The 17025-nt window shown below is 38.3% G+C and overlaps 1 protein-coding gene across 2 annotated transcripts in view; it reads right to left on the minus strand.

The window, feature by feature from the left end:
* ITGA8 (integrin subunit alpha 8) overlaps positions 1–17025 on the minus strand; it is a 109752-nt gene that overhangs the window by 46649 nt on the left and 46078 nt on the right. For both annotated transcript variants that reach the window (XM_083827595.1, XM_083827596.1), the window contains exons 16-21: positions 12697–12752; positions 12010–12164; positions 10741–10878; positions 10209–10276; positions 8847–8994; positions 435–527 (exon numbers count right to left, since the gene is read on the minus strand). In XM_083827595.1, the coding sequence (XP_083683721.1) occupies positions 435–527; positions 8847–8994; positions 10209–10276; positions 10741–10878; positions 12010–12164; positions 12697–12752 (658 nt within the window). The remainder of the gene's footprint in view (positions 1–434; positions 528–8846; positions 8995–10208; positions 10277–10740; positions 10879–12009; positions 12165–12696; positions 12753–17025) is intronic.

The following is a 17025-nucleotide window of genomic DNA, read 5'->3' on the forward strand; positions in this document are numbered from 1 at the left end:
AAGAGATAACTGATATGAGAATGATAAGAGAAAACACTCAAGATTAGACAGAATAAAGAATCAGTCATTTACTACACACATCTTAAATAGAAAGAATACTAAGGCAGAAATAAACATCACACATTATGGACTGGGATTCTCTTCTCATCATACTAGTGCAACTTCTGGGACTTAAATTGAGGGACACTAACTTTCTTTAGAGTATGTGAAATAAAATGTGTGATCTAATATCATCAATTTTTTAGAACAACAGATTGTTAGTTTTTCAGAAGCACAGTACTGTCTCATTGCACCAACACTTTCCTGTCCGAGTAAATAATTTGGTTTAGTTGCTACTTATTTGGACACGTTCTGCTAATTGAATAGTTTTCCATTTGTTCCTCTTTAAAATTCAATTAGATAAAAATCAGTAAATGCATCTGGTTTTCCCTTACATTTGCGCCAGCCACCATGGGGTTCCCAAGATCACAAACCACCATTCTAGTTTCATTTTCCATCTTGTAATCACAGCTCAATACACGCAGTGCCTGTAACAAAAGGACACCAATATGGAGGTCAGAGATCACAGTGAAACGTATCCAGTCGGGAAAGTGATGCCTTTTTGATCGTGACATTTCTTTTGATTTCAGACACCTGCTCAGTGCACTAGGAAAACATTTAATTGGTTATTGTCAGACAATGGGTGAAAACTGATGCCAGGGAAAAACAAACAGGGAAGTTTCCCAGTACCTGAAGGGCAATCACTCCAGTTCCAGTTTTAACATACGGCTTTGCTGTTGTAAATCATCCTTATGGCCATAATGACTCAACAGAGAAAACAAGCATAGGTAAAAGGGGTGAAAGAAACAGGTTTCACACTAATTGCAATACTTTTATTATCTGTCACTAGAAGTCTCTGGAATGAATTTGTGGCATTGGCCACAAATGGACCAAGCCTAGAATTTTATTTTCCAACCTATGGTTTATGTTGTTACAACTTCATGTTGTTATTTCTGTAACTACATTACTTGTAGTTTATAATTTAGCAACAAAGAAGATGGATTTCTACTTAAATAATTTCCCTCTAAAATTATTAATGTAAAATGTGTTTTTTCTTTGTTCTTTCAACCCTTTGTAATCTGTATTGCTAGTAGTTTCATCTGTATAGAAAACAGACTGTACAGAAGGAGGAACAACTATAGGATAGCAGAAGATAGGAGATAAGGAGTTAAGACAAAGCAATAAAATGTGTTTGTTTTTTTCTATTTACCTCTCTGGCGTATTGGAGAAAATAGTCACAATTATGTGCAGAAGTAAACTAGCTTTGTAAAAGCAGAATGCAGCTAGAGCTGTTGCCGTAAGGCTCTCCCACTACCCTTCCTCTCACTTGTGCTTCACACAGATTAAGCAATACATGCGAGGTCATGCTCTTTATATAAAAAGACCTGGGAAATCTCCAGACCCCTGGCTACCAATTCACTCCTAATCTGTAAAAGCCAGTGTGGACATGTTGATCTTATCACTTCCTGAGACTGAAAGAAATGATAGGGCATGTCCTAAATGTAGCCCATGTGAAGCATGCCCTCAGTATGCACCTCATTCATATTGACACTTTTACAGTTTGTGAGGAGGAAACAAAGTTTTTTACACAGTGTGTCCAGCCATCCCAAGCCTCTCTACAGCAGGGAGCGGAGGATTTTTACATTCTTCCCAACTGCTTAATTAGAGGTGGGCAGGAACACATGGGAGAAGCAAAAATGTTAACACAGTTGAAACCAAATTTGTCTGGAAAACTGTTCATTTTAGCTCGATTTGTGGGTTTATGGTTTTGTTCTTGATTTTTATTTTTTATTTTTTGAAATTCAGGTCTAAATATTTGAACATAGATATTCATCTATATTTCATACCTTGCAGTTTCTTTATTAATACCGTATAAAACACCAGAACAGAATACTTCATCCCTTATCACACACTTTTTGTCCCTTGAAGGCTAAGCAAATAGAAAAGTTTTGCAAGTAGGTTTTCTGCAATTTGTAGGTTATGCTTTTAGACTAAAAATGATTAATGGAACTGAACTTATATGACCGGAATCACAAAAGCTCATCTGTGGGCAAAAAGATGTGACAGGGATCTGTGATACAATTTCTTCAAAACTGAGATTAATTGCCTTTGTTTTTCCACTGATCACCTTTTTAAGGTGGTTCAATACACCTCAAATTAAAACCAGGCAGGAAGCAAGCAAGAGCAAAGAAACTTATCTACCCGGTATTGCCAGTACCATTATCTCATATGTAACTCAGCCACATGGAAGATTTTGCCACAAGATCCTACTACCTGCCACTGGCAGCAATTTACATTTTTATAGCAACACATGGTCTTTTTGGCAATCTTGAGCAGAAGCAAAATCCCAACAATTAACACATGTGCTCCCAGGGTGCATTTTAACTAGGAAATGACTGGATGCTCTAAGTCATCCAGGCAGCCTACAAACTTGAAACTTTCTGGTGGTCTTAGCAATGAATTACAAATTGATGCCAGAATTGTTAAGCACTACAGGCTGTGGATTAAAACACCTCTCTTTTCTTGATCAACACCTTCCAACCTTGTCTTCTGAGTAGAAATGGATGGATTAGGTACCAGGTTCCATAATCTAGCTTCTCATCTAACTGATAAATGAGAACTAGTGTTTGTCCTCAAAAGGCTCAATTTATGACTCATCTAGCCAGCCACCTTCTATTTACTCTTATAATATGAATTTTCAGGTAAGATAAGAAGGTTGCGTATCTTTTCCTATTTTAAAAGAGTATAATGATATAGTTCAGAAAGGCATGGGGCTAAAAGCTCTGGATTTATCCACTGAAGAGTAAAGTTGGTTGTGATCTGCAATAGCCCTGCAGTTCCCAGCCTGAGCAGAGATAGTCATGCCAAAATACATAATGTTTTTGGTATGGAACAAATACCTAACAGGGCTTTGTATTTGCTTGATTTACTTCTAATTATTCCATGATAATTTGGCCTCCACCCATCACTACTAAGGCAGGATGGAGTTGTATGTGAAACTCTTTTGTTGGGCAAAGGATTAGTGTACAGTATGCAGACAATGGCTTGGGGTTCAAGCACACAATCATGCTATTGTAGTGTAAGAAGTTACCATACAGCAAGTATATACTGCCTTTGGCTCTACTGCTGGCCATGGAAATGTGAGGTAATATAATGTGGTTATACTTTTTTCATTGCAGCTAATTCCTGTAATTCCACACCTACTGCATATGGACAGTTATTACAAGCCAAAAGGTTTCCAGTAACTTGTAAAGCTGTGGTAATTTTCTCATTTACCTGGTATCTGGAGCTTTTAAGTGTTCCCACAATACAACTAATGAATAACACATTTCATTATAAGTCATTGTTTCATTAACCAGTTTTTGACTGAAGGAAGTATCAGTACGTGCAAGAGTCAAAGAAACTTCAAAATCATATCCTTGACCTCAGACTTTAAGATCAAACACACTAGCTTGGGTCTTCACTTGCATGTGTTCATGTACATCTCTGCAAAGAGCTACTCTTCTGATACAGTTGCCCAGTCTAGGTTCAGTATGCTACAGAATCAGGCCGGAGATAACAAGCTAATGACAACTGAGGAATGCCAAACGCTGCATTGCATCGAGCTGAAGAGAAGAGGTAATAGGTGTGGGAATTTTCAGTTATGTATTTAACTGAAATTATTTAACGCTTCAGTTAAATTATTTAACTGAAAGTATTTAACACATTCACAGTGTAATTCAAATAATACAGAATAACTCAAGAAATTATTTCCAAAAAAAAAAAAAATCAGGCTTAACAGAAGCAATTAAGGAATAAATTTGTCTATTAGCTAGACTAAATCCAGAGCGGCCCCATAATAAAGTAGTCTAACATCCTGTAAAAGTATAGTTGATTCAAAATGCTGGCAGCCTAACAGAATAATTTGATTCTAAAGATTTTTCGGTTCCATCGGAAATGTACCAAGTGATTTCTTTGGCTCATTACATTCCATTTGTTCGTCCCTCAGCCTACCTGTTTTGCTGCTTCTGAGATGTCTATCATCTCTGCATTAGTACAATGAAGTCTGCAGTATGGAGAAAAACAACTACACAGAGGACTGTGAATATATACAGTGAATAGTTGATGAAATCCTTGGATGCAGAGCTTTAAGAGCATGACCGCAACTGCCTCTACCACAAGCCCACCTGTCTGCCAAAATCACTCTGTATTCAATTATCTGTATTTCAGGAGTGTTCACAAATGCCGCATTGCCAGGGTGCTGTACAAAAATGAAAATAAGAAATGAAATCCCAGCTCCACTGCACCTGACAACAAAACGTTAATTTTAATCTACAGTCCATGCCTCAAAGTACCTACAGACCAAGAGAACTTTTGTCCGTATACCCCAGTGTTCCCTGCATACCAATGTGGTACGTTCTTCTGAGCTCTTGTCAAGTGGTTCAAACTGCCATAGATTTTTAAACCCCATAGGTTGCATTAAATGAGTCCTTTTCTAATTTACAGTCATTTGTACTATGACCCATAAAAATCATTATAACAAATCATCCTTGAAACAGATGGGCCTCTGATACCTAGGGTTCTGATCACTCTGAGGAAAATGAAATTGCAGGCTAATTCTTGTTTCAGGTGGTGATCCTACTGAATCTGTACATTTACCTGGGATAAATTAAACAAGAATATTGAATAAGAAGAACATAAAAGAATATCTGAGTTATTAAAATGAGTGATATTTTTCCATTGTAAATTTATTTTTTTAAATTAAGAAGACTGTATTTTCTTCTTTGTCATGTTCACAGCAGTTTTAAGTAGCATGTCAGTACAGTGACATGGTTTAATGGTGGACTTGGCAGTGCTAAGTTAAAGGTTACACCAGATGATCTTAGAAGTCTTCTCCAACCTAAATGATTCTCTGATTCTATGAATACGTACAAGAACCAACCTCCATCAGCAGAAAAATGCCAGCAAATTTTAGCTTTGTCTTTTTAAAGAAAATTACAATATCAATTTCCCTCCCACATAAAGATTTAGAAATGAATTTTTTAGTTAAATGAATTGTAACATCACAAAGACCATTCTTTTCAAAAATATACTTTTACAGTTTAAAATCAGTAGAAAGAACAAACTTTCTTTCAGTACCATGTGTAATTCTTGTGTAAGCTGTACCTGCAGTGTAGAAGGCAAGATGATAACAACGATGTAGACAGCAGGACTAATGTTCTGATACTTCTCAGAAAGAATGTAATGACATCTCTTTTGATAGAATAAGTATGAAAACAGAATATGAAATAAATTCTGTGCTCTAGTGAACTAACTAAATGTGGGGAAAATGAAGGCAATTCTTCCATAAATATGGGAGGATTCAGAATTTGACTTGTCAAAAATGTATATTACCTTCCACCAAAACTGAAGAATATGAAAAGCTTTGTTATGTTTCCTAGGTTTTAAAAAAGAAAAAGTAATATCTTTTGCCAACCCATTTCTAGCTTATCCTCATTCTTGCAAAACACCAGACTCTCACAGCTCTTTTTCCCTTCCTATCCCCCCTGAGCCTACCCTTCTGGCACTACAAAATTCAAGTCTTCCTAACGTAATGAAAAGCCCTGAGTGATTTCTGTCTGGTCCGAATGATAGATATGTGTGGGCTAATATGCGTGGGCTTTGGAGTAAGTGACTCCCCTGACATCCTTGGTAATGGCCAAAAGAACAGCCAAAGATTCCCAAAGAGCAGCAAAGGAAAAAGACAGCCAGGTGTACATGTTAAAGAGAACTTAAGTTTTCCTTATGCATTGTAGATCACAGTATGAAAAAAGGGAGTATGCTAAGAGAATAAAAGAAATGCAGATGACAGCAAGAGGCTGGTGTCTTTACTTATTTGTGCACAAATATATGCTTTTGAGAAGTGAGTTTTCAGAGAATTTCCATATTACCATCTTCAGTGACACCATTAATTCTTGTCATTTTTTTTTCCAAATTGGGTTAAAAGCCCAATAATAAAGGCACTGACAGAAGGAGAGTAAGGAAATACTTTGTAAGTTACTTTCAACTTCCTTAAAGACATTTGCCTTCAGAAAGGAAATTAACTTGCTTTCTCCCACTCTCACCCTTGAGGCCCTGGCTGCACATTCCAGGCACTGACAGAAAAAAAGAAAGTTCATGTTGCAACAGCCCGGGAGACTTATGTGCAGATGAGGTGATTCAGACTCGCTGTCCAACAGAGAATACAAGAACACTCTGCTTGTTTGCAGGATAGTGTTTCGTCTGTGCTCTTAAAAAACAAACAGATCCCAAAAGGAAACACTGTGTGTTCAGTACAGCTCAGCGGGACGTGAGTCAGCCCTTTTGTGAACATTGCCACATTTCACATTATAACTGCTTTTTTGGCCTATCCGTAAGATAAGTTAATTGAATAGAAAGGAGGTCAACTTTGCCAAGTTTATACTGCAGTTAATGTTCAATTATTCAGGATATCAGAGACTGGAATACCCTTAGCAATGGTAAAACACTGCTGGGCTGGTAGCATGAGACAGAAGTGTCCGGGTGTCTGGGGTTCAGCAGGGCTTATTGACCCTGACTGAGAGGCGGTAACACCATGGGATCCCCCATGGGTTGACTGGTTCAAAATCTGAACTATGTGAATAGCTCTCACACTAGAAGAAACATGACAGTACTTGTGTGGCACCATACCTAAGTTAATGACGAGGAACTGGACCTGATCTGGCTCTGAAGCAGGATGCACCTGACTTTCCCATCTGCATGTGACACGGCTGATCTTCAGCCTGGACTGTGAGCGCAAAGATAGCTGAGAGTCGATGGGATCTCCTCTCCTAAGAGGCACCCGTCCACTTGCTGCTTTCAGCCTGCACAGCCTACGTAGGTTAACTGGGCGTGTCCATAAGCACCTGAGGGGAGGGTGCAAGGATGACAGAGCCAGGAGCAGGCAGGTAGTGTGGCCGAGCGGTCTAAGGCGCTGGATTAAGGCTCCAGTCTCTTCGGGGGCGTGGGTTCGAATCCCACCGCTGCCAGCAGCTCTTTTATGGAACTGGTCACCTTGAATGCAATCACACAGCATATGTGGGACAAGTGGGGGATCAGGACCAGTCAGGCTCCCACACAATTCTCCTGGAGAAGCTGGCAGCCAGCCCATGGCTTTGACTGGTACGTGATTTGCTGGGTTAAAAACTGGCTGGACAGCCAGGCCCAGAGAGTGGTCGTGAATGGAGTGAAGTCCAGCTGGCGAGCAGTCACCAGTGGTGCTCCCCAGGGGTCGGTGTTGGAGCCCATCCTCTTTAATATCTTTATCGATGATTTGGAGGAGGAAATTGAGTGCACCCTCACTAAGTTTGCAGACAACACCAGGCTGGGGGGAAGTGTCGATCTGCCGGAGGGCAGGAAGGCCCTGCAGAGGGACCTGGACAGGATGGGTCGATGGGCAGAGGCCAATGGGATGAGGTTCAACATGGCTACAGGCCAGGTCCTGCACTTTGGTCACAACAACCCCATGCAGCGCTACATGCTTGAGGGGAGAGTGGCTGGAAAGCTGTGCAGAGGAAAAGGATCTGGGGGTGCTGGTTGATGCTCGCCTGGACATGAGCCAGCAGTGTGCCCAGGTGGCCAAGAAGACCAACGGCATCCTGGCTTGTACCAGAACAGTGCAGCCAGCAGGAGCAGGGAGGTGATCGTCCCCCTGTAATCGGCTGTGGTGAGGCCGCACCTCAAGTACTGCATTCACCTTTAGGCCCCTCACTACAATAAAGTGTCCTGGTTTCAGTTAGGACAGAGTTAATTTTCCTCCTAGTAGCTGGTAGGGTGCTATGTTTTGGATTAGGATGAGAAGAGCGCTGATAACATGCTGATGTTTTAATTGTTGCAGAGCAGTGTTTACACCAGGCCAAGGACTTTTCAGCTTCTCGCTCTGTCCTGCCAGCGAGCAGGCTGGGGGTGCAGCAGGAGCTGGGAGGGGACAGACCCAGGACAGCTGACCCAAACTGGCCAAAGGGGTATTCCATACCATCTGGCGTCATGCTAAACAATATATAGGGGTGGCTGGCCGGGGTGGGGGGCCGGCTGCTCGGGGATAGGCTGGGCATCGGTCAGCGGGTGGTGAGCAATTGCATTGTGCATCACTTGTTTCGTACATATTATTATTATTATTATTATTATTATTATTATTATTATTATCCTGTCTTAATAAACTGTCTTTATCTCAACCCACAGGCTTCACTTTCTCGTTTCTCTCCCCCATCCCAGAGAGGGAGGGGGGGAGGGTGAGTGAACGGCTGTGTGGTGTTTAACTGCTGGCCGGGTTAAACCACAGCAAAAGGACGTCGAGGTCCTGGAGCATGTCCAGAGAAGGGCTACGAAGCTGGTGAAGGGCCTGGAGCACAAGTCCTGTGAGGAGCGGCAGAGGGAACTGGGATTGTTTAGTCTAGCGAAGAGGAGGCTCAGGGGAGACCTCATTGCTCTCTACAGCTACCTGAAAGGAAGGTGTGGGGAGCTGGGGGTCGGCCTCTTCTTACAGGTAACTAGTGATAGGACTAGAGGGAATGGCCTCAAGGTGTGTCAGGGGAGATTTAGGTTGGAAATTAGGTGAAATTTCTGCTCAGAAAGAGCAGTCAGGCATTGGAACGGGTTGCCCATGGAGGTGGTGGAGTCCCTGGGGGTGTTTAAGGAGAGGCTGGACCTGGTGCTTAGGGACATGGTTTAGTGGGTGACATTGGTGGTAGGGGGATGGTTGGACCAGATGATCTTGGAGGTCTTTTCCAACCTTAATGATTCTAGGGTTCTATGATTCTATGATTATCACTAACATTTTGATTTTCATTTACCTTGTTGTTGCGTTCAACACCAGTATAATCTGCTTCAGGTGGAATCTTTATATGTAGCTCAGCTTCATAGGCTCCTTCTCCATCATTCCTTGGATTTATTATGAGCATTACACAGTTTTCTTCTCCAATTATTAGCGGATCTTTATCTCTGTATAGAACATACAACTTGTCAGGAATTAAAACATAAGTATGATTTACATATGATTAAAGCAGAAAGCCATTTTGCTCTCATAGCATCTGTTCTGGAAAATATTCTGTGAATACAGAGTAAAACTTTTTTTTTTTTTTAATAAAAAATGATTCAATGGAAAAGTATGCAAGCACCTGGGAAGGAGACAGTTCAAAGGAAAACACATACCATGGATGATCAGAGAAGACTACCAGAGAACCTGAAAGTCAGTTGTATAAAATTTCAGAGCCTGATTATTTTCAACCTAGAGACAAGTATCTAGTGGAGGAAAATACTTGCCACCAGAGACCCATCAGCACTTCTTTCTGGAGGGAACAGAATTGGTGGGATTTCAGTTATCCCTTCATGCCTGTTGTACAATGAACAGACAGAAGCTCTCCTGAGAACTGCAATGGCACTGTGACCTTTCCTTTCACAGCTATCTACTGATTTTGATGGCACAGAGACAGATAACAGGAAGTTCTGGCTGAATATGAGAGGGCAGTTCTTTACCGTGATGGTGAGAGAGCACTGGAACAGGCTGCCCAGGGAGGTTGTGGAGTCTCCTTCTCTGGAGATATTCAAAACCTGCCTGGATGTCATCCTGTAATGTGCTCTAGGTGATCCTCCTCGGTGGGGGGGTTGGACTAGATGATCTTCAGAGGTCCCTTCCAACCTCGGCCATTCTGTGATTCTGTGATTCCATGTAACTGCCAGAGGTTCCCCACTTATCCTGCTTGGTGTATTTCTCCCTCCACAAGAGGAATTGTTGCCATGTTTTGAAATTCTTTTATTCTTTGATTCATTTAGTTCACTGTACAGTGAGTTCAAGAGAATTGTGTCCCAAGTTCAAATTTACTGTCACAGTGAAATAAGTACATTTAAAAGCTCCTCTGAACAACAATTGGTGTTATCTCTTGGCATTCAGAGAAATAGTACTGCTCCTAACACTTGCAAACTGTATTTTCTATAACATTTAAACACCATGAACATGTCTGACAAATACATACTTTATAAGTGTATATTTCTCCACTTCTTGGTTTTCTAGATGAATTAGATGCACAAGTTAAAATCTGGAAATCAGTAAGAATAAGTAGATACAGCAAACAACAGAACTGTGCTTCATTCTGCTAAAGCAGTTAGAATTGTCTGGGTTTTGTTTTATACAGCATCATTTATTTTATTTAACTTACGGCATAGCAGAAAGCTGCAAGTCAGGAATGCACAAGTTGTCCTCCCCACAGTCTACTAGAATGTAAGCCTGTGTAGTCACAAAAAATATATATATAATACAGTTAGTAAATGCTTGAAAGTCCAAATCACTTCATTAAATATCCCGAATTTAAATGTCTTAAATGCCACTACCACTGCCCTTCTGAATTAATCTCCTTTCTACAAGTTCCTTTCCACCTAAGTACTGTTGGAGACTATTTAGATTGTAAACTATGTCCTTACCAGAATAATAACATCTTTCAGGCCCTTTCCCACAGTAACTTGGCTTACATATCGTAAAATGCAATCAAAACTATGAACACAACAAAATTTTGGAAATGCTTTAAAGGATTCCCTGGTTCTATATTTATCTTCAATATACATTTTGAATTAATTAAATCCTTGTTGTGCAATTTCTGAGCCTGATACTCTGTTTAAAGAAAAATGACACACATAATACTTCCAAACATTTTCGAGTTTATATACAGAAGATGCTGCATGCAAAATTCATACCTGTTCTGTTAATGAGCTTTTCTGGTAATAATTCAGTATTGGCTTCACAGTCAAGCCATCTTCATAACGGGATTCATCCAAGCTATAATTCAAGTTTATATTGATGGGAGACAATTTATCTCTAAATTCTGTTTCATCCTGTGAGAGACAATCATATAATAAAAAACATTATTTTAATGTAATTCTTTCAGATGAATAGGGTATTGCAACAGATTCAGAATTAGTCTTATTGAAGGTAAAGATATGATTCTTTGACAGGTGCTGGCCAAAATCTGCCTATTTGTAACATCATTATGAAAGCAAAGTGACTCACATGTAACTGGAATGCCCAGAACACATTGCCTCCACAGCCCCACATCTGGAAGAAGCTGGCTGAGCTGAGTAGACTCAGAATATTTTCAAAGCATTAGCTTAAAATGAAGCTGTTTAAAAGAGACACGCAAAACCAAATGCTATCAGCTGCTGCCTGCCTTCCGTTTGGAATGGAGGGAGTGCATGCGTGGATTTGTGGAGGTAATATTGTTTGTTTGTTCCATAACCAATGACTTATATGGATTAGTGATGGTAAAACTCCACCAACTCCATTGTCTTGATGCTGTCTTACATACATCTTGAGACTCCTCCATTTCACCTCCCATTGCATTTCTAGGACCAGCCTTGGAATCTGCTTCAATGGCAGGAGGTAATTCCAGCTGCAAGTGAGTAACCAACGACCTTTTCTCCTTCATAACTTAAGCACCACTGTTTTAATTTTTCAACAAATATTTTAAAAGATTTTAAAAATATTTTAAATAATGTATTAATTTAGGCCAATGTTGTTGGCAACATGCCTTTAACATATTTGTTGGAACTGAGTTGAAATGACATTTAACAAGTTCAGTTGATTATTCTACTGCACATACTATAAGAGAGAACAATATTGCACTTTTGTATAAGGAGATTCAGTGTTTAATCAGAATTTACAGAAGAGCATGAAACAAACATATTTGTACACAGAAGAACTGTACACTCTTCTTCAAAGGAAATCTTCCTTTTATACTTACATTGACAAAATATCAGACAAAGATTTACATGGTAATTCTTGCTGAGGTAGAAGAATGGTCTGGACACTCAGGCCAGGCCTTTCTTATCTCTCTTTTCTCTAATTCTGGGATCTAAGAACACTCTAAAATGTGCTTGCTTTTCAAATGGTTCCCCCTTTTTATTAATCTTTTAAAATCCCTGATACTACTCAAATTATGGTGACAGTCCAAAATATTTTAAACTTACTCTGAGATAAACAAGAAAGTCCTGGCAACGGAGCTGTTTCTGTCTTTCTATCACAATGGAGAAGTAATGATGTGACTGATGGTAGTCAAAGAAGAGAGTCCTTTTAACAGCTCCTTTCTGTTTCAATGAATCTAACTGCAATTCACCTTTCAGCACTAAAGAATATAAGTAAATTGAGTATTTATTTATTTAACATGGAAAGAAAAAATAGCAAACAATTCATTAAATATTACAGTTAATAACTAGCATTAACATAACAAATAACTAGCAAAGTCTTCCAAGTAAAACTAATCCATGCCCAAGGTATCTGTTTGTTTAGGAGCATACTAGTTTTTGATTCAAAGTATGTCCTCCATGTAACTTCAGTCAACCTTTGCAAGTTCATTTACAGATCATATGTGTAGTATACAGGAAATCTGTTTTTTATTTTTGTTTGCTTGTTTATTTGTTTTCAGAACAGAACATTCTCCAGCTGGGTACAAGCTTATTTTTGTAAAATGGCTAAAAATGAATAAAAAATCCTTCAAGTGAATAAGACAAGCTTTGTGCTTATATAAGTACCCTTTTAACTGCATTTTCTTACCTTAGGAACATTGTAGTCCTATTATCTTTCAAGGCATAAGAAAAAAAACAAATCCGAATTTAAGTGGGACAGACTAAATTGCAGGAATATAAAACATTTCTTACCTATCTCATCTGAAATACTTTGACCTTCAAATGCTGCGCAGACTTTTACTGTAAAACTAGGTATAAAAAGAAGAAGTAATTATTAGCATAAAGAGAGCTTATCTGACGAGTAGCAATTCCCAAATCATACCCATGTTTTTGTTTCCTTTTCTTAAATGATGTTCACTGAGATCTGTGTTTAGGCACCCAACATATCCCCTAACTAATTCAGCAAGTCTCCCGGGCTCCACCAATACTCAAAGAAGAAAGACAGGGTAGCCTCTGAATATCTTCCCAGGAAAGATATAGAGAACTTTTCCAACTAATTCTACAGAAAGCCTATAGAGATCATCCTTGTAATACTACTGGCAAAGTTGGGTTCCTAATGCTGAGCTTCAGCAAGCCACTATTGTATGAGGCTGCCTGTAGAAGTCCTTTCTGCTTCATCATGCTGAAGAAAGAAAGCCTTCCATGATTTCAAGATGGTGCAATTCAATACAAAGCGTCCCTGGTTACCAATCATTCTTACGGAATATTTCAATGGGTTCAGAAAATATTTTGCTTTGTATAGGGAAGAATCAGCTGAACATGGATAGTAAGTCATCATTGGAAGATGTGAAACCAGCATATTTTACAGTAATACCTTGGGTTAAATAGAAATATTTTTGAATTAGCCATTGCTCTTCATCTCCTCCTATAGTTACACTGTATACTAAATTCTCCATGTAGTGGATTAAAAACCAGCAACACAATCTTTAAAATAACCTGCAATAATATTCTAATTGAATGTTTGCTTTCTCTGACAAACATAATGAAACTGTGCCACATCTGGGATTCATATAACTTTCATGACCTTATTAAATATTTTCCTCTTGGCCAAAAACTTTGCATTATGCCATTAAGCTATGCTTAACCATAGCCTTCAAATGACATTAGGAGTGTCGATTCATGTTCCATGCAGAAATTGCAAATTTAGTCACATTCCTACTTCTTTAGAATGATGAGTTAACAGATGAAGAACCAATCATTTGCTGACACACAACGGCAAGAACAAACAACATGAAAGAGAAAAGCTTGTGTAATTGCATAAATGCGGTTTAGACATCAGGCTTCACAAACTAGTCTGACATGTCATAGCATAGAAGAGCATTTGCTCAAATGTAAACTCACAAGATGCCACTGTGTGTTGAACTTGGTGATCTCACTTCCTGATATCTCAAATAATTTTTGCACTATCCTGTTTAAAAAATGGTTGAGTGAAAAATCCAGCTTGAAATGGATTGTAATCAGAAATGAATTAATTGTTAAATTGCACAACTATAATGTATATTTAATTGATTGTAATGAATGCAATAATTCATAATACACATTTGATAATCCAAGTCATGTTCTGAAGTACTATGGTAAGAGCCAAGATTTAATCCTTCCTTTCCAGGCACAGTATGTCAAGAAGAGAATGGCAATGCAAAAAAATCAAAACTTTGGAATTTATCAGTCTCTTGGCTCTGCCCATCTGACTGGCAAGACTGTGGGTTTAGCAGAATTCCACCACCCATTTCTGATTTCAAGGATACTCAGTTCAGAAACAGTTCTACAGAGAGATATCCTCATCACTTTGACAAGAAGTTGCTGTGGAGATTTTGCAGGATGTTTTAGCCACGAGAAAAAGAAAACAGAGGAAAAGGTAGACCACAGAAGAGGCCAGGCCGATTTAAGATCTGACTCCTTGGCACATGAAGAAACATAATAATTGATCTTCTGAGCTTGCAGGAGCCATAAAGCAAACAAGACAATTAACAATAAAAGGAAGGAAACTTCAGCAGGTAAGAAAAGACTGGGAAATGGCCCATCATCCTTAAGCATACGATCTTTTCTGTGCTATCAGTCTTATTTTTCTGTAGGAGATCTCTGCACTGCATTTATTCAACAGTGTCTGCCATCACAATCAGCTCATGGTTTGATCAGTATTCAGTTGTGGCTATGAAATACAGGGAAAGCCTTCAAACTGAACACACTAGCTTTCCCTGGTAATCTTGGACTAACAAAGCAGTTTGTTTGAAATAATTTTATGTTCTTCAGTCAGACAGAAACATTTTTAATGCTATTAGAACAAGCTTAAAAGTATTTCTTTTCATTCAAAAAATGTAGCATAGATGGGGATAGTGTCTTGAGAAGTGAAAATAGTATTAGAAAAACAAAAAAGATGGATACCCCCCAAAAATGTTTTTTGGGCTGCCATTTTTACTAGAAATAATTGAATTTAATCTGACTGTGCTACTGGGTGAAAAAAATAGGAAATGTACTTGAGGAAGTGATAAGTTTGGAATTATCAGATCCTACCAGAAATTACTTGTCATTGTTGGCTATTTTTTCAGAATACAGAACTGCACACAGACAGGAAGATGGATAATGCCTTAGCAGAAAGGCACTCATAGTTTTGATGGTATAGACCTTCATCTGGGCAAAGTAATGAGGGCCTTCAGTCCCTGACTGTGGGGCACTGATCACATCCAGGTTCCAATGAAGTCAGTGGGAGCAGGAATTGCTACCTCTATTTTTCAAACCTTTCAAAAAAAAAAAAAAGTCTGTTTACATTGTCTTTGACAGCTTCAAAGTTGCAGAATTTGTTCCAAATTTGTTAGTTTCTATTTGTATGTTTCTAGAAGTTCAGGACAATTCTCGTAAGATTGTGTATAAAAATAACTTTTTATGCATGCTTCCTCTGCACTTCAGTTTTCCGAATTATATAATGGCAAAAATAATATTTTCCTAATACTAGAAAGTGTACAATAATCTACATTATTCATACTTTACACTTCCTGAAACTGTTCTGGTAGGAGGTTTTCTTTCATTCTAATTTTGCAATGTCGGTCAGTAGACATTTTATACTACCAGCACAGCTGGCTAAGGGATACAGAAATCTATCCCAAGGGACTGAAGAATTCCTTGCCTGTTGGAGTTTCCCTACTAATTATTTTCATATGTACTATACAAGCTTATATCAACTAAGGAGAAAAATTACAGCATGGAAAATAGCAGCTGGTCTTCAGTCAGTTCATAATACGAACTAAATCTTTAGGGAAGAATATTTTGGAATAAAGCAAACAGAAATTAAATTATGCTCATAATAAAAGTCTCGTAGATATGAACCAAACATCTTCTGTCTTTTTGTAATACAGAAGTGAAAAGTAATGAAAAAACTACATGTTACACAAGCCTTTTTTGAACAGTACCTTAGAGCAGGAATACATTTTTAGCAGAGATGTTTTTATTCAATTGTCTTGTGCAAAAAAAATAAACGTATCTTTTTTTTTCTTCCAGTAAACTGTCAGTAAATGCTATAATATTGATTTTTTTTTCCAGTACAAATCCTATCCAAAAGATTCTTTAAAAGTCTTAAAAACTGAAGTTTTGGGGAAAAAAAATCAAATGCACTTGGAACAATGAATATGCTACAGCCCAGTGTTGATACTTTGAATTTTTTATTGCATCAACTATTAAAACAAAATTTGCTTGAATCAAAATATAAAGATAGATCTTTATCTAGAACCTCCTTCAGAAAGGGCTAAACTTTTTAAAGTTCTGGGACCACACAGTTCTACCAAGTGCATTCTACCTTCCCCTGTAGGTGGGTGATTTTACTACACACAATGTAGAAAAGAGGAATGTAATGATAAATATAAGCAGTTCCATAAAGAGTAAAAGAATAGAGTAAAAGTGAAAATCTCTTGAAAACCCTGTCCCAGATTTTGACAGTCAGTAGATGTAGCACTTCCTGAGTCACAAATTGCATCCACTGCATTTAAAGCCCATATATTTAGTGGTTTAATGGTGTCAGAGTTGAGTTCCTGTACGTCTCTTAAGTAAACTGTTTCTGGTCATGATTATTTTTTATTTTTCATATTTATCAATTTGATGTAAAACCTCCTTTACTAACTCTAACGTTTGAGACTATTTTTAGAACTCATCTCCCATAAAGAATGTCTCCAGTGTGGGGAGTCCCTCTGACCACCTCTGGTTTAAAAGCAGTGAAAAATTTGTGCAGTCACCTTGTCTTTCTCCTTTACACCTTGATATGCTTTTAATACATCCCATGTTCTTCAGGCTTTGTGCCCCTAATGTGTTTAAATAAAATTATAAGACTAGTTTTTATATTTTAGAAATTTGTTCCATACAGTCTCTCTGGCAGGACTTACTGGAATTTTATATTCAACTTGCAAGTGTTTATGCTCTGTTTTGTTTTTAGTTTCCTCATTTGTTATGATTTCAACTTTTAAAAAGCATCTAATGTATTCCTAATAGCCTGTTTTATCAGCTGTTATTTGGGGTCCTTTCTAAGTGATTTTCTTC

The sequence above is a fragment of the Anser anser genome (assembly GCF_964211835.1).
Source record: "Anser anser genome assembly, chromosome: 2".
Taxonomy (NCBI): Eukaryota; Metazoa; Chordata; class Aves; order Anseriformes; family Anatidae; genus Anser; species Anser anser.